Source organism: Pristis pectinata, chromosome 3 (genome assembly GCF_009764475.1).
Source record: "Pristis pectinata isolate sPriPec2 chromosome 3, sPriPec2.1.pri, whole genome shotgun sequence".
NCBI lineage: Eukaryota > Metazoa > Chordata > Chondrichthyes > Rhinopristiformes > Pristidae > Pristis > Pristis pectinata.
Window position 1 is genome coordinate 135,891,618 of NC_067407.1, and position 25,924 is coordinate 135,917,541.

Consider the following 25,924-nt stretch of genomic DNA (forward strand, 5'->3'; position numbering starts at 1 on the left):
TGTTTTCATTCCCCTGTCTTATTTTGTTGAGGAGTTTTGTTTGCTAAAGCCCTCCCTTTTCCCGTAGCTCGTCTTTCTCACAGGGAGACAGGGTTGTAAATTCCAAGTCCCAGATGACGAGTGAAGATCCCGTGCTAACATCCACTATAAATTTGTTCAGTCACCATAGGTTGGTGACCCCAAATAACAAAGAGCAACCTGTCCAGATGCATCACACTTGGTATGGCAACTGCTGTGCCCAAGAAATTGCAGAGAGTTGTGAACACAGCCCAGTCACAAAAACCAGCCTCCCTTCCAAAGATGCTGTCTACACTTCTGCTGCCTCGGGAAAGCAGCTAACGTCATCAAAGATCCACCCACCCCGGACATTCTCTCTTCTTCCCCCTCCCATCGGGCAGAAGATACAAAAGCTTGAGAACACGCACCACCAGGCTCAAGGACAGCTTCTGTCCTGCAGTTATAAGACTCTTGTATGTTAAAGAATTCCTGATCTCTCAATCTACCTCGTTGTGGCCCTTCTATACTAATCCCATTTACCAGCACCTCGTCCGTAGCCCACTATTCCTTGGTGATTTAAGTGCTGGTCCTGACGCTGCTTAAATATTGCGAAAGTTTCTGCTTCCCCCACCCTCTAAGGCAGTGCGTTCCAGATTGCAACCACCCTCTGGGTGAAAAAAATTCTTCCTGAAATCCCCTCTAAACCTCTTGTTCCTCACCTTAAACCTATTCCCCCTGGCCTGGGACAATAGAATAATGGGCAAAAGAGTTGGAATTAGAATTTTAAAATTGGAATCATAATTGATTTATTATTGTCACTTGTGCCGAGGTACAGTGAAAACTTGTCTTGAGTACCGACCTTACAGGTCAATTCATTACACAGTGCATTGAAGTAGCACAGGGTAAAACAATAACAGAATGCAGAATGAAGTGTAATAGCTACAGAGAAAGTGCAGTGCAGGTAGACAATAACGTGCAAGGTCATAACGAGGTAGATTGAGAGATCAAGAGTCTACCCTTTTCGTACAAGGGGACTATTTCAGCAGGATAGAAGCTGTCCTTGAGCCTGGTGGTACGTGCTTTCAGGCTTTTATACCTCCTGTCCGATGGGAGGGGGGAGAAGAGAGATTGTCCGGAGTGGGTAGGGTCTTTGATTATGTTGGCTGCTTTACCGATGCAGTGAGAAGTGTAGACAGAGTCCATGGAGTGGAGGCTGTCTTCCGTGATGTGCTGAGCTGTGTCCACAACTCTCTGCAGTTTCTTGCGGTCCCGGGCAGAGCAGTTGCCATACCAACCTGTGATGCATCCAGGAACTGGCATTGCTCAAGATGAGTTGGGCTGAAGACCCTGTTTCTGTGCTGTACAACTCGATGACTGCAAGAACAAGTACCAGGCAACTAATGGGACTGAGCACTGAGCAATCCCATGGGCTTACATTGTAGGTTACCGAAAGGGGCAGCTGCAGACAGGCAGAGGCGGCTTGGAACGTCATTGGTCGTACCCCTATCTTATGTTCTTCCATCTGCATGTTTCCCTCAACTATTTGGGTGAAGGATGTGTAGCACTGGAGAGGGTGCAGAGGAGATTCACCAGGATGTTTCTGGAGATGCTAGTTCTCTTCTCCCAGGAATGGAAGAGGTTAAGAGGGGGCATGCTTGAGGTATATAAAATTACGAGGGGTGTTGGTAGGGTAGACTGCAACACAGGTGGGGTATGGTAGGGTAAACTTTTCCCTTTATTAGACGTAACTAAAACTAGAAGACACGGATTTGGGGTAAGGGGTAACAGATTCAAAGGTGATCTGAGGGGGACATTTTTTACCCACAGGGTGGTGAGTACGGGGAATACGCTGCCTGAGACACTGGTGGAAGCAGAGTCACTGACAGCATTTAAGAAGTGTCTAGACAAACACTTGAATTGCCAAGGTATTGGTATTGGTTTATTATTGTCACTTGTACTGAGGTTCAGTGAAAAACTTGGTTTGCATACCAATCGTACAGGTCAATTCATTACACAGTGCAGTTACATTGGGTTAGTACAGAGTGCATTGAGGTAGTACAGGTAAAAACAATAACAGTACAGAGTAAAGTGTCACAGCTACAGAGGAAGTGCAGTGCAGGTAGACAATAAGGTGCAAGGTCACAACAAGGTAGATCGTGAGGTCAGAGTCCATCTCATCATATAAGGGAACTGTTCAATAGTCATATCACAGTGTGATAGAAGCTGATCTTGAGCCTAGTGGTACATGCCCTACCAGATGGGAGAGGAGAGAAGAGAGAATGACCTGGGTGGGTGGGGTCTTTGATTATGCTGGCTGCTTCACCAAGGCAGTGAGAGGTAAAGACAGAAGAGACATAGAAGGTTATGGGCCGAGTGCTGGAAGATGGGATTAATATGGTTGGGTGCCCGCTGGTCAGTCTGGACATGATGGGCCGAATGGCCTGTTTCTGTGCGGTATGAATCTTTGCATGTTTCAGGAGACAAGGCAGGGCACAGGGGTGGCTGGGCAAGAGGATAGTGGTCTGTCTCTGTACCGACCCAAAGACAGGGCATGAGAAGGTGTAGGCACACCATGACGTTGGCCCTACTGTGGCGTGGAACCCTTGAAGTACTTCTGCAGTGCAGTCACTGCTGTATTACAGGGAGAAGTGGCAGAAATCTGTGCACAGCAAGCTGCCAGAAACACTGTGACTGTAATGACGTTGGGTGAGGCACATGTGTTGCTTGGATTCTGGGAAACAGTGAACTGTTCTTAAAATATTGCCCACGGAGGGGGCGGTGGGAGGTCTTTCGTGTTCACCCGAGAGGACAGACCGAGGGGTTAGGGTTGGGGCAGCTGGGGCGATTTTCTGCTCCATGTATCTGGACCTGAGAGAGGGAAGGATGGGAAGTGGGTGGCTGGGAGGGAGGAGGGAGCTGGGATAACCGAGTTAGCAAGCCACAAGTGGAGTCGAATCGATCGGGAAATTGAGCTTCAAGGAGGGCTTTCTGCAGAGGATGCAGAATTTGTGAGTCATCGCTGTTGCTGAGAGCAGGTTCACCTGAATGGATGCCCAGCAACATAGCGCTCTGTTACCATAGAAACCAGATATTACCAAGACTACTCATGTACAGTTAATGCCTTGCCTTATGTTAACTGGGTAGGTCAGTGAATGATTCAAAGTCCCACATCCTCGCTGCAAATATTGCTTTAATGTAGCTGAGGTGAATAAAATTACAAGCAGGCTAGGCAGGGTGAATTTACGGATCTATTCCGTTAGCAGAGGTCTATATCTAAGGGGCATGGATTCGGATTCATTGCTGGAAGGTTAGAGGGAACGTTATCTCACTTGGTGAATGTCGAGCTCTCTGGACCTGTCCAGGTGCTTTAGAACATAGAACAGTACAGTACAGCACAGGAACAGGCCCTTCAGCCCACAATATCTGTGCTTACCATGATGCCAAATTAAACTAAATCCCTTCTGCATGCACATAATCCATATCCCTCTGTTCCCTCATGTTCGTGTGGCTGTCTAAAAGCCTCTTAAATGCCTCTCATCATATCTGCCTCCCCTGGCAGCCTGTTCCAGACACCCACCACTCGCTGTGTAAAAAAAAATTTGCCCCACACATCTCCTTTAAGCTTTCCCCTTAAATGCATGTCCTCTAGTATTTGACATTTCCACCCTGGGAAAAAGATTCTGTCTACCCTATCTATACCGCTCATAGTTTTATAAACTTCTTTCAGGAACGTGGGGATGGTCTCTGCCTAGACGGTGACAGAAGCAGCAAGCTTCAGTAACAGCTCCAGCTTGGATAGACTGCTGAAGAGCTGTACCTGCAGGGCTATGGACTGAGGGCTATGGGCAGGCACAGTAGTGTAGCTGTTAGCGTAACGCTTTACAGCGCCAGTGAGCCGGGTTCAATTCCGGCTGCTGTCTGTAAGGAGTTTGTACGAACTCCCCGTGTCTGCATGGGTTTCCTCCGGGTGCTCTGGTTTCCTCCCACATTCCAAAGATGTATGGGTTAGGAAGTCGTGGGCATGCTATGTTGACACCGGAAGCGTGGCAACACTTGTGGGCTGCCCCCAGAATACTCTACGCAAAAAGATGTATTTCACCGTGTGTTTCGATGTATGTGTGACTAATAAAGATATCTTATCTTAGATGGAAAGTGAGATTAGCCTGGTCTAATTTTAGCTGGCATGGACACGATGGGCCGAATATGCCCAGAGGATGACCAAACATAGAACACAGAACAGTACAGCAGAGGAACAGGCCCTTCGGCCCACAATGTCTGTGCTGAACATGATTCCAAATTAAATTAATCCCTTCTGCCCGTAGATGATCCATATCCCTCCATTCCCTGCACATTCACCTGCCTACCTAAAAGCCTCTTGAACATCACTATCGTATCTGCTTTCACCAGTACACAATGGCAGCCCGTTCCAGGCACCCACCACTCTCTGTGTAATAAAAAAAATCCTGCCCCACTCATCCCCTTTAAACTTCCCCCTTCACCTTAAAGCTATGCCCTCTAGTATTCAGCTTTTCTACTCTGGGGATAAAAGAAACCTGCTGACTGCCCTTTCTATGGCCCTCATAATCTTATAAACTTTTATCAGGTCTCCCCTCAGCCTCTGCCACTCTAGAGAGAACAACCCAAGTTTATCCAACCTCTCCTCATAGCACATACCCTCTGATCCAGGCAGCATCCTGGTAAACCTCTTCTGCACCCTCTGCAAAGCCTCCCAATCCTTCCTGTAATGGGGTGACCAGAATTGAATGCAATTCTCCAGATGTGGCCTAACCAGACCTTTATAAAGCTGCAGCATAAATAAACCTGCCACATAAAGAATTCTAATGCTGGGGGAACTCAGAGGGTCAGGCAGCATCTGTGGAAGGAAACGGACAGTCGAGGTTTTGGGTCGAGAGTTCCTCCTGCATCTTGTTTGTTGCTCCAGATTCCGGAATCTGCACTCTCCTGTATCTCCATTGTGGTCATTATCAGATTGCGATCCATGGGAGCTTGATGTGTGTCCATCTGATCCCTGATCCATAGTGACAACACTTAAAACAGTTAACTTATTGGCTTTAAATAGCTTTGTGGAATTGAAATTGGTTTACTATTGTCACTTGTACCGAGATACAGTGAAAAACTTGTTGTGCATACCGTTTGTACAGATCAATTCATTACACAGTTGCATTGAGGTAGTACAAGGTAAAACAAAACAGAATGCAGAATAAAGTGTAACAACTACAGAGAAAGTGCAGTGCAGGTAGACAATAAGGTGCAAGGTCATAATGAGGTAGATTGTGAGGTCAAGAGCCCATCTTATCGTACTAGGGAACCATTCAATAGTCTTATAACAGCAGGATAGAAGCTGTCCTTGAGCCTGGTGGTACGTGCTTTCAGGCTTTTGTATCTCCTGCCTGATAGGAGGTGGGAGAAGAGAGAATGTCCAGGGTGGGTGGGGTCTTTGATTATGTTGGCTGCTTTACTGAGGCAGTGAGAAGGTGTAGACAGAGTCCACGGAAGGTAGGCTGGTTTCCGTGTCGCACTGGGCTGTGTCCACAACTCTCTGCAGTTTCTTGCGGTCCCGGGCAGAGCAGTTGCCATATCAAGCCGTGATGCATCCAGATAGGATGCTTTCTATCATGCATCTTTAAAATTTGGTGAGGGTCATCAGGGACATGCAGAGTCCATCTTGTCGTGCTATGGAACATTTCAATAGTCTTATAACAGCGGGATAGAAGCTGTCCTTGAGCTTGGTGGTATGTGCTTTCAGGTTTTTGTATCTTCTGCCAGATGGGAGAGGGGAGAAGAGAGAATGTCCGGGGTGGTTGGGGCCTTTGATAATGTTGGCTGCTTTACTGAGGCAGCGAGAAGTATAGACAGAGTTCATGGAGGGGAGGCTAGTTTCCGTGATCTGCTGAGCTGTGTCCACAACTCTCTGCAGTTTCTTGTGGTCACAGGCAGAGCAGTTGCCATACCAAGCTGTGATGCATCCAGATAGGATGCTTTCTATGGTGCATCGATAAAAGTTGGTGAGTGTCAAAGGGGACATGCCAAATTTCTTTAGCCACCTGAGGAAGTAGAGGCTCTGGTGAGCTTTCTTGGCTGTGGCGTCTACGTGGTTGGACGAGGACAGGCTATTGGTGATGTTCACTCCTAGGAACTTGAAGCTCTCAACCCTCTTGACCTCAGCACCATTGATGTAGACGGGAGCATGTACACTGCCCCCTTTCCTGAAGTCAATGACCAGCTCTTTTGTTTTGCTGACATTGAGGGAAAGATTTTTGTCATGACACCATGTCACTAAGCTCTCTGTCTCCTTCCTGTACTCCGACTCATCATTATTTGAGATACAGCCCACTACAGTGGTGTCATCTGCAAACTTGTAGATGGAGTTAGAGCAGAACCTGGCCACACAGTTGTGAGTGTATAGGGAGTAGAGTAGAGGGCTGAGGACGCAGCCCTGTGGGACACCAGTGTTGAGAATAATCGTGGCAGAGGTGTTGCTGCCTATCCTCACTGATTGCGGCCTGTTGGTCAGGAATATAAGGTTTTTATTATAAGGTTTTGTTTTATAAGGTTCTTTTTTATAAGTTTTTTATATAAGTTCTCATTGGGAATAGTGGGGGCAGGACTGCGCGGGGGCAGGACTGCGCGGGGGCAGGACTGCGCAGGCGCGTGATGTCAGTAGGTAAAGCGCAGGCAGTTTAAAAAGCAAACCACCATATCCAGCAGGCAGCGTCGGAGCGTGCAGTGGAGTGAGAGGGAGGACAGAGGCTTTGGCTCAAGGGGCTTCGGCGTAAAAGGGCGAGGCGAGGTAGATAACTTGAGTAACAGAAGGAGTATGAGTGCGGTTTCCTGTACTCGGTGTCAGATGTGGGAGTTTCCGGAGTCTGCCTGCCTCCGGGAGGGCTACATCTGCACCCGGTGTGTCGAGCTGCAGCTCCTGAGGGACCGTGTTAGGGAACTGGAGATGCAGCTCGATGACCAGCTCAGGGAGAATGAGGAGGTGATAGAAAGGAGTTATAGGCAGGTGGTCACACCGGGAGCACGGGAGTCAGGCAAGTGGGTCACAGTCGGGAGGGGGAAGGGGAAGAGTCAGGTACTAGAGAGTACCCCTGTGGCTGTACCCCTTGACAATAAGTACTCCTGCTTGAGTACTGTTGGGGGAGACAGCCTACCTGGGGGAAGCAACAGTGGCAGTGTCTCTGGCACAGAGTCCGTCCCTGTGGCTCAGGAGCGTAGGGAAGGAGAGAGGAGGGCACTAGTGATGGGGGACTCTATAGTTAGGTGGTCAGACAGGCGATTCTGTGGACGCAGGAGAGAAACTCAGAAGGTAGTTTGCCTCCCAGGTGCCAGGGTCCGGGATGTTTCAGATCGCGTCCAAGATATCCTGAAGGGGGAGGGAGAACAGCCAGAGGTCGTGGTACATATTGGTACCAACGACATAGGTAGGAAAAGGGATGAGGTCCTGAAAAATAAGTATAGGGAGTTAGGAAGAAAGTTGAGAAGCAGGACCTCAAAGGTAGTAATTTCCAGATTACTGCCTGTGCCAAGCGACAGTGGGTATAGGAATAGAATGAGGAGGAGGTTAAAAGTGTGGCTGAGGGATTGGAGTAAGGATCAGGGATTCAGATTTCTGGATCACTGGGGCCTCTTTTGGGGCAGGTATGACCTGTACAAAGAGGACGGGTTACACTTGAATCCCAGAGGGACCAATATCCTGGCGGGGAGGTTTGCTAAGGCTACTGGGTGGAGTTTAAACTAGATTTGTTGGGGGGTGGGATCTGGACTGGAGAGACTGGGGAAGAGGTGTTTGGCTCTCAAATAGAGAAAGCTAATAGTAGGTATGAGAGGGAGGATAGGCAGGTGACAGAGAAGGGACGTGCTCAGAACGGTTTGAGATGTGTCTATTTTAATGCAAGGAGTATTGTGAACAAGGCGGATGAGCTTAGAGCTTGGATCAATACTTGGAGATACGATGTGGTGGCCATTACAGAAACTTGGATGGCTCAGGGACTGGAATGGTTGACTCAAGTGCCGGGTTTTAGATGTTTCCGAAAGGACAGGGAGGGAGGCAGAAGAGGTGGGGGAGTGGCACTGTTGATCAGAGATAGTGTCACGGCTGCGGAAAAGGTGGACGTCATGGAGGGACTGTCTACGGAGTCTCTGTGGGTGGAGGTTAGGAACAGGAAAGGGTCAATAACTTTATTGGGTGTTTTTTATAGGCCGCCCAATAGTAACAGGGATATTGAGGAGCAGATAGGGAAGCAGATCCTAGAAAGGTGTGATAATAATATTGTTGTTGTGATGGGAGATTTTAATTTCCCAAACATCGATTGGCATCTCCAGACAGTGAGGGGTTTGGATGGGGTGGAGTTTGTTAGGTGTGTTCAGGAAGGGTTCTTGATACAATATGTAGATAGACCTACAAGAGGAGAGGCTGTGCTTGATTTGGTATTGGGAAATGAACCTGGTCAGGTGTCAGATCTCTCAGTGGGTGAACATTTTGGAGATAGTGATCATAATTCTATCTCCTTTATGATAGCACTGGAGAGAGATAGGAACAGACAGGCTAGAAAGGCGTTTACTTGGAGTAAAGGGAATTATGAGGCTCTCGGGTAGGAAATTGGAAGATTAAATTGGGAACAAATTGGGAACAGATGTTCTCAGGGAAAAGTACGGAAGAAACGTGGCAAATATTCAGGGGATATTTGTGTGGAGTTCTGCATAGGCATGTTCCAATGAGACAGGGGAGTCACAAGAGGATACAGGAACCATGGCGTACAAAGGCTATAATAAATCTAGTCAAAAGGAAAAGAAAAGCATACAAAAAGTACAGAGAGCTAGGTAATGTTGGAAGAGTATAAGGCTAACAGGAAGGAGCTTAAGAAGGAAACTAGGAGAGCCAGAAGGGGCCATGTGAAGGCCTTGACGGGCAGGATTAAGGAAAACCCCAAGGCATTCCACAAGTATGTGAAGAGCAAGAGGATAAGATGCGAAAGAATAAGCTCTAATCAAGTGCAGCAGTGGGAAAGTGTGTATGGATCCAGAAGAAATAGCGGAGGTACTTAATGAATACTTTATGTCAGTATTCACTATGGAAAAAGATCTGGGTGATTGTAGTGAGGATTTGCAGCGGGCTGAAAAGCTTGAGCATGTAGGTATTAGGAAAGAGGAGATGCTGAAACTTTTGGAAAGCATCAAGTTGGATAAGTCGCCAGGACCGGATGACCCCAGGCTGCTGTGGGAGGCGAGGGAGGAGATTGCGGAGCCTCTGACGATGATCTTTGCATCATCGATGGAGACGGGAGAGGTTCCAGAAGATTGGAGGGTTGCGGATGTTGTTCCTTTATTCAAGAAAGGGAGTAGAGATAGCCCAGGGAATTATAGACCAGTGAGTCTTACCTCAGTGGTTGGTAAGCTGATGGAGAAGATCCTGAGAGGCAGGATTTATGAACATTTGGACAGGTATAATATGATTAGGAATAGTCAGCATGGCTTTGTCAAGGGCAGGTCCTGCCTTACGAGCCTGATTGAATTTTTTGAGGATGTGACTAAGCACATTGATGAAGGGAGAGCAGTGGATGTAGTGCATATGGATTTCAGCAAGGCATTTGATAAGGTACCCCATGCAAGGCTTATTGAGAAAGTAAGGAGGCATGGGATCCAAGGGGACATTGCAGTGTGGATCCAGAACTGGCTGGCCCACAGAAGGCAAAGAGTAGTTGTTGAAGGGTCGTATTCTGCATGGAGGTCCGTGACCAGTGGTGTATCTCAGGGATCTGTCCTGGGACCCTTACTCATTCTGATTTTTACAAATGACCTGGATGAGGGAGTGGAGGGATGGGTTAGTAAGTTTGTGGATGACACAAAGGTTGGATGTGTAGTGGATAGTATAGAGGGCTGTCAGAGGTTACAGCGGGACATAGATAGGATGCAAATTTGGGCTGAGAAGTGGCAGATGCAGTTCAACTCAGATAAGTGTGATGTAGTTCATTTTGGTAGGTCAAATATGATGGCAGAATATAGTATTAATGGTAGGACTCTTGGCAGTGTGGAGGATCAGAGGGATCTTGGGGTCTGAGTCCATAGGACGCTCAAAGCGGCTGCGCAGGTTGACTCTGTGGTTAAAAAGGCATATGGTGTATTGTCCTTCATCAATCGGGGAATTGAATTTAGGAGCCGGGAGGTATTGTTACAGCTATATAGGACCCTGGTCAGACCCCACTTGGAGTATTGTGCTCAGTTCTGGTTGCCTCACTACAGGAAGGATGTGGAAGCCATAGAGAGGGTGCAGAGGAGATTTACAAGGATGCTGCCTGGAATGTGGAGCACGTCTTATGAAAGCAGGTTGAGGGAACTCGGCCTTTTCTCCTTGGAGCGACGGAGGATGAGGGGGGACTTGATAGAGGTATAAAAGATGATGAGAGGCATTGATCGGGTGCATAGTCAGAGGCTTTTCCCCAGGGCTGAAATGGTGGCCACAAGGGGACGTAGGTTTAAGGTGCTGGGGAGTAGATATAGAGGAGATGTCAGGGGTAAGTTTTTTACTCAGAGAGTGGTGAGTGCGTGGAATGGGCTGCTGGAAACTGTGGTGGAGGCGGATACGATAGGGTCTTTTAAGAGACTGTTAGATAGGTACATGGAGCTGAGAAAATTAGAGGGCTATGGGTAAGCCTAGTAATTTCTAGGGTAGGGACATGTTCGGCACAGCTTTGTGGGCCAAAAGGCCTGAATTGTGCTGTAGGTTTTTCTATGTTTCTATGTTCTAAGTCAAGGATCCAGTTGCAAAGGGAGGGGTTGAGTCCAAGGTATGTGAAGCTTTGAAAGGTGCTATACTAATGAAAGTTTTCCTTCCCTTCAATCCACTGTAATTTGACTCCTTGAAGCATTTATCTAATTCCCACCTGACAGTTCTTTATTGAAACTGCTTCCGTTGCCCTTTCAGGCAGACCTTAACACCTCTCCCTGTAAATAAATGCTGGGTCTTTTGTCATTGTCCTTAAATCTGTCTCCATTAGTTAGTGACCCTTTGCCATTGAAAGCAATTTGTATTGGCATCAGCAAGTGTCGTGAGATGTCATTGTAATGTTGTGCCTGCTAGAATTTATTGTCCATCCTTAACGACTCGAGAAGGTGGCAGTGGGCTGCCCATCAAACTGCTGCAGTTCTTCCGGTGAAGGTGACCCCACAGAGCTGTTGTGGAGGGAGTTCCAAGATTTAGACCCAGGACGGTGATACCTTTCCAAGTTAGGCACCTACTCGCACAAGATTCCCCCACAGGGTCCCCTTCCCCTACTTTTTTCATCTGCCCTCCCCACCTCCCTTATTTGGTTCCGGGCTCGGCCTTCCTCTCCCATCAGATCCCACCATCTGCAGCCCTTTGTTGCCTCCACCTGTCACCTCCCAGCCTCTGTCGCTATCTCCACCCTTCCCTGACCCCATCTGTCTATCACTCCTCCTCACTTGTATCCACCTATTGCTTGCCAGCTCTTGCACCTTCCCCTCACATTTTTACACTGGCTTTCTCTCCTCTACTCTTTCAGTAGGCACTGGTTATTTACAGTGGGGACCCCATTGATACCATGGGTGAGGTGACGAGGTTATTTCTGTAGGGATATTTAGACATAATATCACAAGGTAGGGGTCATTCAGCTAATCGTTCTCTTTCTCCAATTTTTTTTTCCCCAATGTTTATCCAATTCCCTTTTGGAAAATGCTGTCGAATCTTCCTTCATTTCTCTTCCCGCCTTTCCGATCACTGTATAAAATATAGACACAAGAGAGACTGCAGACGGTGGAAATCTGGAGCAACACACAAAGAACTGGAGGAAGTCAGCGGGTCGGGCAGCATCTGTGGAGGGAGATGGACGGTTGATGTTTCAGGCCAGTCCTGATGAAGGGTCTCGGCCCGAAACATCGACTGTCTATTTCCCTCCGTAGATGCTGCCTGACCCGCTGAGTTCCTCCAGCGGTTTGTTTTAGCTTCAGATTCGAGCATCTGCAGTCTCTCATGTCTCCTGTAGAGCAGAAAGGTTGGATAATTGGATATCACGTATTTACTGCACCACGACTCAGGATAGAGCCAAGGGCAGTGTGGATCAAGGTCATACTTGCTGACGTGTAACAACAGAGAAACATCTACAGTATCTCAACATGCCATCTGAGGCCACTTTGCCCATTTTACCCATGGCTCTCTGAGATAGATATCCAATTGTCCCTTCTCCCCTCCCGTGCTGTTTCCTCATTAGCCCTCTGTTTAACAAGGAATCTGTTTAACCCTAACCCCCCTCCATCATCATGCAGAAGATACAAAAGCTTAAGAACACGTACCACCAGGCTCAAGGACAGCTTCCATCCCACTATTATTATACTCTTGAATGGACCTCTTATACAATAAAGATGAACTCTTGATCTCCCAATCTACCTCGTCGTGGTCCTTGCACCTTATTGTCTACCTGCACTGCACTTTCTCTGTAACTGCAACACTTTAATTCAGCATCCTGTTATTATTTTTCTTTTGTACTACCTTTTGTATGGAATGATCTGTCTGAAAGCAAAACAGAAGGTTTTCATGGTATTTCATGTGACAACTATTGGTATTGGTTTATTATTGTCACTTGTACCAAGGTACAGTGAAAAACTTGTCTTGCACACCGATCGTACAGATCAATTCATTACACAGTGAAGATACATTGAGGTAGTACAATCAACCAATTACCAAACTTCCATGTCCAGATCTTCACACTATCCAGCCCTACAGCACTGGGTCAATGGGTCGAAAGGTCTCCTCCCAGGCTGTCTCATTCTGAGAGTCCGTCCTATTGCAGAGACCTTCTGCTATGAACATCAGTACGTACATGGAGAATTATTCCTCCATGACCCTGGCGGTGCTAGTCGTGCACTCTGAGAGGTTGGGTTGAGTCCCACTGTAGGGGTGCTTCAGTGCAGCACTGAGTGATTGCTGCTCTTTAAGACAAGAGGAATTGCAGGGAAATTCAAGAGGGCAACTCCCAAGCCTAGCGTTCGACTCCTGAAGCCACAACTACCAGTGGCAGGGTAAGTAGAGCGCAGATCTTACATACAAGGAGTGGAGAGATCTTTGTGAGGGAGAGGGCCGTGTTTTAGGTCTGGAAGAGCGGTGGGGAGGGGTAGGGAGGATGAAAGTTTTAAATGTGAGGTGTTGCCAGAGTGGGAGCCAGTGTAACTCTGAGAGCACAGTGGTGGTGAGTTATTAGCACTCTGACTTCAGTGCTCTGTTCTCCTCCTGAGCACTGGTGGAAAGGTTGGTGGGGCAATGAGGAACCCCCTCCCCTGTGGAGAAGCACAGAGCTTGGTGCAAGGGTCACATTCTGAATTGTCCTTCTGTTTTAAAGAAATTTTATTCCTCTTGTTTTTCAGAGACATTAGAATCTGAAAATGGTTCTGCCAGGCTGCCTACTTATCAATTGAGGTAAGCTGTTCATAGAGACATAGGAGCATGAAAGCAGGCCCTTCAGCCCAACTTGTCCTTGCTAACCAAGCTGCAGAGCCTGAGCTAGTCCCATTTGCCGGCATTTGCCTATCCATGTACCTGTCCAACTGTCTTTTAAATGTTGTTAATGTACCTGCCTGAACCTGTTCCTCATGGCAGCTCATTCCATATACTGACCACCCTCTTAAGTGAAAATTTGCCCCTCAGGTTCCTATTAATTCTCGCCTCTCTCACAGTTTCATTACAGCCCGAAGAAGGCCATTCTGTCCATTGCCTGCATGCTGGTCTCAGTCCAGTCAATCCCATTATCTCGTAGCCCTGGAAATTATTTTCCAACGATGCATCCTCTCTTCCCTCTCGATTGTTTCTGTTTCTACCATCCTTTGCTGACAGTAAGTTCCAGATCCATACAACTCTGCAGAGAAAGGGTTCTTCTCACATTTGAGAAACAAAAGACTGCAGATGCCGGAATCTAGATGAAAAACACGATGATGTCGGAGGAACTCAGCAGGCCAGGCAGCATCCCTGGAGAAAAGCAGGCGGTCAACGTTTCGGGTCAGGGACCCTTCTCAGGACTGAAGATAGGAAGAGGGGAAGCCCGATATATAGGAGGGAAAAGCAGAGCAGTGATAGGTGGACAGAAGAGGGGAGGCGGGGTGGGCACAGGGTGGTGATAGGTAGATGCAGGTGAGAGATGGTGATGGACAGGTGAGGGGGAGGAGGGGAGAGCAGATCCACTGGGGGAGGGGGAACAGGTGAGGAGAGAGAGGGGGAAAAGGTAGAAAAGGGAAGAAGAGAAGCAGCGTGGTGGGGGGGGGGGTCATTGGGGAATACGGGTGATTACGGAGTCGGAGAATTTAATGTTCATGCATATCTTCAGGCCTCCCCTTCACACACCCACCCCCAACGACGCCTCTTCTTCCCTCTCCTCGCCGATCTCTTTCCTCTACCTTTTTTTTCCTTTTTCTCCTTACCTTTGACCCCTCCCCCGGTGGATCTGCTCCCCACTCCTCCCCCGCACCTGCCCATCACCATCTCTTACCTGCATCTACCTATCGCCACCCTGTGCCCACCCCGCCGCCCCTCTTTTGTCCACCTATCACTGCTCTGCTTTTCCCTCCTATATATCGGGCTTCCCCTCTTCCTATCTTCAGCCCTGAAGAAGGGTCCCTGACCCGAAACATTGACCGCCAGTTTTTCTCCACGGATGCTGCCTGGCCTGCTGAGTTCGTCCAGCATCGTTGTGTTTTTCTTCTCGCATTTCCTCTGTATCTTCTGCCTGTCACTTTGAAAATAAATGCATGGATCCCCCAGTGGGAACAGCTTCCCTCTACCTGTTGTAAACCAGTTATGGTCTTGTACACCCCTCTTAGCCTTCGCCCCAAGGAGAAAAACCCCCTTCTCCAGTTCAACTCGGCTCCCCATCCCTGTCAATCTGATCTGCACCCTCTCTATTAAGTGTGGGGACCAGAATTTGGAGCAATACTCTTGTGCCATGTGCGTTAGAAGCGCTTGTGTGACAGAACTAACATTATCTATTATCCTCCAGGGTGCACGCCAAATTAACAGTTTATTCTTCACCTAGGGATTAGAGTATCACATAACCAGTGGTACATCTGGGCTGTATTCCAAATTGGTTCAACAGTGACAATGCACATTGCTCAACTCAGGAAAAAAAAGTCTTCCCACAAAGAAGTAGTTCAGAGAAGATTCACTAGAATGATTCCAGGAATGAGAAGGTTAACATGAGGAACGTTTGATGGCTCTTGGGCTGTATGCCTTGGAATTCAGAGGGAGGACCTCATCGAAACATTTTGAATGTTAAAAGGCCTGGACAGAGTAGATGTGGCAAAGTTGTTTCCCATGGCAGGGGAGTCTAGTACAAGAGGGCACGACTTCAGGGTTGAAGGGCGCCCATTCAGAACAGAGATGTGGGGAAATTTCTTTAGCCAGAGAGTGGTGAATCTGTGGAATTTGTTGCCACGGGCGGCTGTGGAGGCAAAGTGTATTTAAAGCAGAGATTGATAGGTATCTGAGTAGCCAGGGCATCAAAGGTTATGGTGAGAAGGCAGGGGAGTGGGGCTAAATGGGAGAATGGATCAGCTCATGATAGAATGGCGGAGCAGACTCGATGGGCTGAATGGCCGACTTCTGCTCCTTTGTCTTATGGTCTTATGGCTTTGTGATTTCTGGGGGGCAGAACCTTCCCATTTCCAAGATAGGCTGCTGTCAGGTTTCTGTATATTACCAGTTCTTCATTATCACTGAGCTTAGAGACTGGGACCTGAAGGGCCTGTTTCTGTGCTGTACAACCCTGACTCTGTCCTAAACTTAAGCATCCAGTGCCATCCGAGCCCTCAGCTATACTCCAGGGGTAGCTGACATACCTAACGTCGAACCCTTTTCATTCAAAGAGGGTGACTAACTTGGAATGAAATATTAGTCAAATGAAATAAACTCTAGTGAGATTTTATTTGACTAATTACTGTACTTTTATGCTGTATTTTAAGTTAATTCTTATAGAATATTTAAATCAGTTTGAATAGTCTTTAAATGTCTCTCTGATCATCAAAGACATTTAAAAGTTGCTCAACTAACAGGCAGCCATCAGGAGGACACCAAGGTGCCCTGGGGCGGGGCCTCAGGATCTGCAGGCTAAGCCCAGTTGATGACCATAAGACCGTAAGTGATGATAGCAGAATTAGGCCATTCGGCCCATCGAGTCCACTCCACCAATCATGGCTGATTCTTTTTTCAACCCCATTCTCCAACCTTCTCCGCATAACCCTTAACCCCCCTTACCAATCAAGAACCTATCAATCTCTGCCTTAAGTACACACCCAATGACTTGGCCTCCACAGCTGTCTGTGGCAACGAATTCCACAGATTCACTGCCCTCTGGCTGAAGAAATTCCTCCTCAGTTTTAGAGGGACATCCCTTTACTTTGATGCTCCAAGGCTTCTCATAGATAAGACTGCTACAGCAAGGAGCAGGGGCTGAACCAGTAAGTCTGATCTAGTCTATTACTGTCTGTGGGATCTTGCTGTGCCATTGACTGTCACGTTGCCTATGCTTTCAATGCTATTTGTGCTTCAGAACTAATGTTGGGTCACCTCCCTGGGTAACAAGCATGCTGTAAATGCAATATTGTTCCTTTTAAAACAACAGCCAGGACTATTGAAAGTCTTTGACCCCTTCTCCTTGTGTCTCCCTGATAGGGAGTGCTGCCTGGTTCCCCTAAAGCTCGCTCTGGAATCGAAGAATGTCAAACTGGCTCAGCACGCGTTAGCTGGAATGCAGGTTAGTCCCGAAACTTCATCTCAGAAGGCAAATAGAAAACTGCAGATGCTGGAAATCTGAGGTAAAAAAGAACATAGAATGCTGGAGCTAATCGCCAGGGCAGGTAGCACGTGTGGAGAAAGGGTCAAGTCAGTGACCCTTCGTCAGAACTGGGAAACTTCTTCACAGCTGCTGCCTGACCTGCTGAGTATTTCTTGGCGTTTTGCTGTTTTTGTTTCAGGTTCCCTTCAGTCATTTGCAAAGATGGTGTCTAATCAAAGAGAGACCACAAGGGAGACACAGGAGACTGCAGGTGCTGGAATCTGGAGTAAAAAAACAAGTTGCTGGTGGAACTCAGCAGGTCAGGCAGCATCTTGTGGAGGGAAATGGACGTGTTAATGATCTGGAATTCACTGTCTGGAATGGAATCAGTCAGGGCTTTCAAAATGGAATCGAATGGGCTCTTCAAAGACAATAATTTGTAGGGCTGTGGGGAAGGATCAGAGGAATGGGATTGATGGGAAAACAATGGGGTAGTTAAGATGAGGAGGAAAGGATGGGAGACTGGGAGTGGAGGCAGAGGGAGATAGCACCCACCATCAATGGGCAGGCATGGTAGTGTTGCAGTTAGCGTAATGCTTTACAGCGCCAGGGTTCAATTCCGGCGGCTGTCTGTAAGGAGTTTGTACGTTCTCCCCGTGACTGCGTGGGTTTCCTCCGGGTGCTCCGGTTTCCTCCCACATTCCAAAGACGTACGGGTTAGGAAGTTGTGGACGCGCTATGTTGGTGCTGGAAGCGTGGCGACACTTGTGGGCTGCCCCCAGAACACTCTACGCAAAAGATGCATTTCACTGTGTGTTTCGATGTACATGTGACTAATAAAGATATCTTATCACCCATTTACATTCATCCTATTTTATTTTCCCCCCATTCCTGTCAACTCACCTGCATAAAGAGGGAAATTTACTTTGGTCAATTAACCCACCAACCGGGGGAAACCCATGCGGTCACAGGGAGAACGTACAAACTGCACACAGACAGCACCGGAGGTCAGGATTGAACCTGGGTCTATGGAGCTGCGAGGCAGGGGCTCTACCGGCTGAGGCGCACCGTGACGGGGAAGGAGTGGGAGACTGGGAATGACGGAAGGACTGTGGGTAGGAGTGATGGGACTGTTCTGAATACTCCTCGCCTACTCTCATTGTCCCGCTGGGGGAGGGCTGATTAGATTAGGGAAAGGGGAAAAGGCCAGAACATGAAGGCTGAAGGACATTGAGGATTGAAAATCAAGGCTTTGCCTCGCCAAGATCGAAGGTGAGCGTACGGTGTATGGGGTGAGAGGCGAATGGGACGGTGTAAGCCAGCAGGTGGGGAAGCGGAGTTCAGAATGACGGCTGTATGGAGGGTGGAAGCTGGAATCCAGGTCATGTCAGAATAATCGGGACCAAAGGTTGCGAGGTCCTGGGTGGGGAGGTTCAGCATGGAAACAGGCCCTTCGGCCCAACTCATCAATGCCGACCAAGGTGTCCGTCTAAGTTAGTTCCGTCTGCCTGCGTTTGGCCCAGATCCCTCTAAACCTTTCCTATCCACGTACCTGTCATTTAAATGTTATTGTACCTGCCTCAACACATGAATGATAGAAAAGTAGGGGGCTATGTGGGAGGGAAGGGTTAGATAGATACTGTGCTGTAGTGTTCTATGTTAACTACTTCCTCTGGCAGCTCGTTCCATACATGCACCACCTTCTGTGTGGAGAAGATGCCCCTCAAGTTCCTATTAAGTCTTTCCCCTCTCACCTTAAACCTATGCCCTCTGGTTTTTGATTCCCCAACCCTGGGAAAAAGACTGTGCATTCACCCTATCTATACCCGTCATGATTTTATACACCTCCATAAGGTTGCCCCTCAGTCTCTTCCATTCCCAGGAATAAAGTCCCAGCCTGTCCAACCTCTCCCTATAACTCAGGACCTCGAGTCCTGGCAACATTTTTGTAAATCTTCTTTGTACTCTTTCCATCTTAATGATGTCTTCCCTGTAACAGGGTGACCAAAAGCGTACCCAGTCGACAGGAATGTTGGAGAAACCTTGGTTCTCCTTCTGATGAAGGTCCATTGTGATAACGTGGGTTAATCCTGCTTCGGCCAACATGCACGCAAGCAATTTGCAAACAGGGAGACGCAGGGGCAGATGGGGGGATGTTTAGATGGAGAACATACAGTCTGTGTAGGGGTAGGAGAGGTAACTTGCTTGCCTTTTTCCCCATTAGAAGCTGTTGGTGGATGAGAGGCTGGTGTCCGCAGAGAAGGAGCTGGAGGAGAGGCAACTGCTGAATCAGATGCTGGACTCCATGAAGGTCACACCCTTCCTCAATGAGGACCTGCAGGTGGAAGTGATGAAGGTGCTGACTGATACGTAAAATGTTGTCCGTGCTCCCTTAAAGGGGCTTTCTCGTGATGTGGTCTAAAGGCTGCTTTTAAAAAGGGCTGTTGCCTCTATTCTATGTACAGTTGCTGCAAAAGACAAAGGGCCCTAAAGTTGTGGGGAGGGGTATTTGTTCTCCTTTCAGAATTAAAGTGGGTTCAAGTCCGGAGACTTGAGCACAAACTCCAGGCTGAAACACCCTAGGGGTTGCTACACTGCTGGAGATCTGGTCAATGTAAAATATCCTGGCATCACATTACAGAGGAGGGCCTGGAGATGCTCAGTTATTGCGTTCGGCGTGCTAAGGGAATCAAACGAGATGGTGGCAGTGTGGGTAAAGGAGCTGGGGTAGAAGATTGGCCATAACAGAATAGGCTCAATGGGCCGAATGGCCTACTCCTGCTTGTAGTTCTATTCTAGGATCAGGAGAGCTGTCCCCAGTGTCAAGGCCAATGTCTAGTCTTGCACAAATATAACAGAAACTGAATGACTGGTTATTACTGCACTGCTGCTCAGGGGAGCCTGCTGTGTGCTAATTCCCACACTGCGGACATTTTTGTTTCCTTTCTCTTAAAAGGTCCTGCTTTGTATCACATATTCTTCAACGTTTGAAATAAACGGCAGTGCCATCCTAAAGATTGCTGAGGTAATGCTACGCAGTATTTATTGTTGGTGTATCGGTGTGCTTGCATGCGTGAGTGTACATGCCTCTGTCGTCATTTGTGTCTGTGTGCATGCATTGCTTGTGATTGCAAAGGTGTGTGAGCTGGTGAGTATATGTGCAATTATACATGCTTCTGTGTATGTTGGGGGTGGGTGCTCGAGCATGCATGTGTGTATTTAGGAGCATTTATGTGTGTGCACGTGTGTGTATGTTAGCAGTAAAGTGCTTTGGTATGTACCGCAGTTATGCAGGGCGTAAATCAATACAAATTATCTTCCTTAATCCTTCTTCACCAAGTTAACCTTCGGAGTGGCGAACAGTGGCGGAGGGAGAGGGTGCCTGTCTGACGGACATCACCTCCTTCACTCACCCTCCCTGGAGCCCATCCATTGGCTGTTTGCCTCCACCACTGCCTCTTCAGCACTGTGCTCTGGGCTTGCCTGGATTCCAAGAAGTGACCACGCTGTTAGAAAACTGATGGCACTCTCTCTCTCTCACACACTCTCTCTCTCTCTCACACACACACTCTCTCTTTCACACACACTCTCTCTCTCTCACACACACTCACGCACACACTCACACACACACGCTCACATTCTCACACACACCCGCTCACATTCTCACACACACACTAGCACACACATTCACTCACACGCACACGCATTCTCAACACACACACATTCACACACACACACACACTCATACACTCACTCACACTCTCTCATTCACTCTCTCACTCACTCTCTCACTCACACACACTCTCACACACTCTCTCACACACTCACACAACCCCTTCAGTGGCAGCAGACCCCACCCTTCCCAGTGCATGAGCTCTGTCCCTGGTGGTATCAGCCCCTCCTCACAGCCCCCTCTTCCTGTTCCCGACCAGGTTTGCATCGAGACGTACGTCGCCAGCTGCCACCAGCGCAGTATTAACACGGCCGTGCGGGCCACCCTCAGCCAGATGTTCAGTGACCTGGCTCAGCAGCTGCGCGCCAAGCAGGAGAGTGAGGTGAGGGGGGCTTCAACGACGGCAGGGGGAGGGGTGGTCACTGCGGCCAGCTGAGAGCAATAAGGGACCCGCATCTGCCCATTGTCTGCCAGCCCAGGGAGAGTCCATGCTTGCCCCACAAGGTGGTACAGCTACAGCTGTGCACGGTTGTGCTGAGACCAAACTGGAGCTCAGTGAGCACACCTAGACACCACACCACCAACAGTGCAGGGTCGATTTACTGGTGATACCTCACCAATATGAGATAACTTATGAGCAGAGGTTACAGCCTATACACATGGCTTTAGAATGATTCATGAATGATTTGCTTGAAGCTTCAAAATTTCAAAATAGGCGTATTGATACCTACTGAATACTGAAAGGCCTGGATAGAGTGGACATGGAGAGGATGTTTCCATCAGTGGGAGAGTCTAGGATCTGAGGGCACAGCCTCAGAATAAAGGGAAGTGCCTTTAGAACTGAGATGAGAAGGAATTTCTTTAGCCAGAAGGTAGTGAATCTGTGGAATTTGTTGCCACTGAGGGCTGTGGAGGCCAAGTCATTGGGTGTATTTAAGGCAGAGATTGATAGGTTCTTGATTGTTCAGGGGGGTTAAGGGTTACGGGGAGAAGGCAGGAGAATGGGGTTAAAAAGAAATCAGTCATGATTGAATGGCACAGCAGACTTGATGGGCTGAATGGCCTAATTCTGTTGCTATATCTTATGGTCTTATTGACTTGGACGTGAATGTCAGAAGTATGATTGGTAAATTTGTGGATGACACAAGTTGGCGGTGTTGTGGATAGTGAGGAAGGTCGTCTAAAGCTACAGCAGGACGTAGATCAGATGGAAAGTTGGGGTGGAGAGTTGGCAGGTGGAATCTAGTCTGGACAAGTGTGAGGTACAACATGGTGGGCCGAAGGGCCTGTTTTGTGCTGTATGGTTCTATGGTAATGCATTTTAAGAAAGAAAATATGGGTGGACACTAAGGAATATTGATGAACAGAGAGATCCAAGTCCTGAGATCCCTGAAGGTGGCAACGCAGGTCAATGGTTGGTAAAGAAGGCATCTTCATGAGTTGGGGCAAAGAATATAAGATCCTGATGCAGGGTCTTGACCCAAAACATTGATCATCCCTCTGCCTCCACAGATGTTGCCTGACCCACTGAGTTCTTCCAGCATTTTGTATTTTGCTCCAGATTCCAGCGTCTGGAGTCTCTCCTGTCTCCATAGAATATAAGAATTGGGGTGTTATGAACTTAGCAAAATGTTGGTTAAGGCCACCCTTCTAGTTCTGGTTGCCACACTATAGGAAGGATGTGGTTGCACTGGAGAGAGTGCAGAGGAGATTCACCAGGGTGTTGTCCAGGTTGGAAGACTTCAGTGGAGAAAAGCAGGCGGTCAACTTTTCGGGTCGGGATCCTTCTTCAGGACATGACCCGAAACTTTGACAACCTGCTTTTCTCCACAGATGCTGCCTGGCCTGCTGAGTTCCTCCGGCATCATTGTGTTTTTCATCTAGATTCCAGCATCTGCAGTCCTTAGTTTCTCTGGAAGACTTTAGTTATGGAGAGAGATTGGATAGGTTGGGCCTGTTTTCTCTGGAGCACAGAGGGGGTAACCTGATGAAACTATATAAGAGGCAGAGATAGAGGAAATAGAGTCATTTCTCTCAAAACCAAGAGGGTATCGGTTTAAGGTCAGAGGAAGGAGTTTTAAAGGGAATCTGAGGGCTAGGCTTTTTACACAGAGACTGGTTGATATCTGGCTCCTTGCTGGAGGAGGTGGTTGAATCAGATGAGAGTAGACGTGTGTAGTAGTGTCACTGGGCCTGTACTCGATGGAGTTCAGAAGGATGAGGGGGATCTCATTGAAACCTACCGGATACTGAAAGGCCTGGATAGAGTGGACGTGGAGAGGCTGTTTCCATCAGTAGGAGGGTCTAGGATCTGAGGGCACAGCCTCAGAATAAAGGGACGTCCCTCTAGAACTGAGATGAGGAGGAATTTCTTCAGCCATAGGGTGGTGAATCTGTGGAATTCGTTGCCACAGATGGCTGTGGAAGCCAAGTCATTGGGTGTATCAATGCACTCTGTACTAACTTAATGTAACCGCACTGTGTAATGAATTGACCTGTAAGATCGGTTTGTAAGACAAGTTTTTCACTGTACCTCGGTACAAGTGACAATAATAAACCAATACCAGTACTGATATTTAAAGCAGAGATTGATTGGTTCTTGATTGGTAAGGGGGTTAAGGGTTACGGGGAGAAGGCGGGACAATTGTGTTGAAAAAATCAGCCATGAGCACAGAGTGGTTGAATGGCCTAATTCTGCTCTTATGGCTTATGGTGTTATGGATGCACAAAAAGCTAGTCATGGATATGGTGGGCCGAGGGGCCTGATGCTGTGCTGGATGACACCATGATTTGATAGGAAAGATAGGGATGATTCCTATTGGATGGGGATACTTAAGGCTTAGGCGTTAGTTTAAAAAAATGAACTAAGTCTTTCATGAGTGCTAAGGGAACACTTCAATATTCAGAGGTCATTAAAAAAAGTGGGACTCTTTGTTTCCTAAAGGTTATTTCATTGTAATACAGTTTATTATAAATCTGAGATAGTTTTGTTAATGAAGGATATTTGGGTTGGACGAGAATAGATCCATGATTAGGGCACAGACCAACTTTTTGAAAGGTGGAGCGATGTCCCCTGTGTCTGTCATGGTAGAGTAAGTGATTGCCTGACCCTCACTAGTGCTTTTTGCCTCTTGCAGAATGAGGGGGGACGGCCACTTCAAGAGGAATCTCACAACAAAGGTAACTTCTCAGCCAACGGGTGGAGGTGAAGCACTAAAAAGGACACATTGGGCTAAATCATAGAACCCCACCACACCACCTGAAAGCTCTCCTTCTTCATATGGTGGTTCAGTGGTTAAGTTACTGGACTTGCAGCCAGAGTTCTGAACCATTGATCGAGAGACACAAGTTCAAATCCCACCTCAGCAACTGGGGAATTTAAATTTAAGCAACTAAATAAAAAAGATTTAGGATTTAACTAGTCATGGAGGCCATGAAATGCTGGATTGATGTAAAAACCCAGCTGGTTCACCCATACCCTTCAGGGAAGGGGACATGTGCCAACCTTACCCGCTCTCCCCTACACCCACCAATCTGGTTGACTCTTAACTGCTTTCTCAACTCGGGGGGAATTAGAGATGGGCAATAAATGCTGACGTTGCCAGCAATGTTGGTGTCTGCGAATGGATGAGGGGAAAGTAGCCAGTTTGTGCATTGTTAATGCTTTGTGGCTCTTGGGGATGGAGGCAGGGAAATATGGCTACAGTGAATCACCAGGCCAACGTGCAGAGTCAAAGGAGCACAGAATGGGGCCGTTAGATCCTTCATCAGTCCCATTCCTCCCTTATAACCTATTCTCTCTCACATGCCCATCAAATCCCCCCAATTCTCCTTGTACCCATCCACACCAGAGGCATTTTATAGTAGTCCATTTATCTACCACCACATCTTTTGGATGTGCGAGGAAAACAGAGGGCACAGGGTTGGGGGGCTTGGGGTACCCACGCGGTCACAGGGAGAACGTGAAAACTCTGCACGGACAGTGCCTGAGGTCAGGATTGAACCGGGGTCTCTGGAGCCGCGAGGGAGCAGCACTACCCACTGCCCCACTGTGCCGTTGTTTTCCCTGTGTCATCGGTGAGTTACGGTGCTCTGTGAAGCTCTTCACGCGGCAGGTCTACGAGCCATTCTGACCCCGATCATGTTGGCCCCTTGTTCTCAGGTCCGTCCACCTCCGTCGAGGCACTTTGTGAAGACGTGGTGTCTGTGCTCGCTGTCCTTTACGAGAAGCTGCAAAGAGTTGTGAAGTAAGTGGACTGGATCTCCGGATCCGAACACTGAATCGGGAGCAAACACATTTTCCCAGGATCTTTCACCCAGGCTGGGTGGGCGTCCAATCAGTCCATTCGAGGCCCGAGCTTGGTTCTGACGAAGTGTCCCAAACCTGAGACGGAGACACAAGAGACTGCAGATGCTGGAATAGGGAGCAACACCCAAACCGCTGGAGAAACCTAGCAGATCTGGCAGCATCCGTAGGGTTGAGACCCTTCATCTGGATTCATCCAGACCTGAAACGTCGACTGTCCATTTACCTCCACAGGTGCCGCCTGACCCGCTGAGTTCTTCCGGTTTTTTGTTTGTTGTTCCAGACCTGAAATATTAATTCTGTTTCTCTCTCCTTACCTGCTCAGAGTTTCCAGCATCTTCTGTTCTAATTCCAAGTTCAGATACCTTGGGATAGATATTTTACTGAGTCTGGCTCGTTGTAGCGCTGGGCAGTACTGTTTCCAACTGGGCTGGGTGCTGTGTACAGTACTGGGTGCTGTGTACACTCCTCATGGCTTTTGCCTGGCCCAGTGCTTTCCCTGAGCTATTGCCATGTCTTCTGTATCCATTTAGTGTACATACAATACCCAGCAATTAGAACCTGCCTGTTTCATAGGGCAACAACCAAAATATTAGTTTTTTCACATTATTGTCATAATGTCTGAAGCAAAAATAGAAAGTGCTGTAAATAAGCAGCAGGCCAGGCAGAGGAAGAGCATCAACAGCTCAAGGCAAGCACCATTTGGACAGGTACAGGGATAGGAAAGGTTTAGAGGGATGGGGTCAAACACGAGAAAATGGGACTTGATCAGAAGGGCACCTTGATGAGTTGAGCTGAAGGGCCTGTTTCTGTGCTGTATTGGACATGTCAGCAGAAATAAGAAAAATTAGATATTAAAATGTTTGAGGTTGCAAAGCAGATAGAGTGATGGGAATATTCAATATTCAATGATGGGAATATTCAGTGGATGCTCTAATGTATGCACTTTTCAATGATTAACCAGCACCTTTTGTTAATCTTATCATTACCCTTTGTGGAACTAAACTCCTCTGATCTCCACTCAGTGTTGTGGGAAACCATTTGCTCTAAGCACTGAGGGCAGTTTAATAAAACCGTTCTCACTTCTGCAGTCTTCTTCAGTTCAGTCAATAGGCTTGTGGAGAGCACTAGTTGAATCTTATAATGGCACAAAGC

The 25,924-nt window shown here is 47.8% G+C and overlaps 2 protein-coding genes across 2 annotated transcripts in view; one reads left to right on the forward strand and one right to left on the reverse strand.

Annotated features, from left to right (window-relative positions):
• The window catches only part of LOC127568883 (keratinocyte-associated protein 3), a 440,350-nt gene that overhangs the window by 383,666 nt on the left and 30,760 nt on the right, over positions 1–25,924 (reverse strand). The window lies entirely within an intron of this gene.
• The window catches only part of arfgef3 (ARFGEF family member 3), a 107,236-nt gene that overhangs the window by 5,856 nt on the left and 75,456 nt on the right, over positions 1–25,924 (forward strand). The window contains 7 exon segments of the mRNA XM_052011274.1: positions 13,396–13,447; positions 16,688–16,769; positions 19,015–19,146; positions 19,747–19,815; positions 20,723–20,845; positions 23,601–23,643; positions 24,626–24,710. Of these exon segments, the coding sequence (XP_051867234.1) occupies positions 13,396–13,447; positions 16,688–16,769; positions 19,015–19,146; positions 19,747–19,815; positions 20,723–20,845; positions 23,601–23,643; positions 24,626–24,710 (586 nt within the window).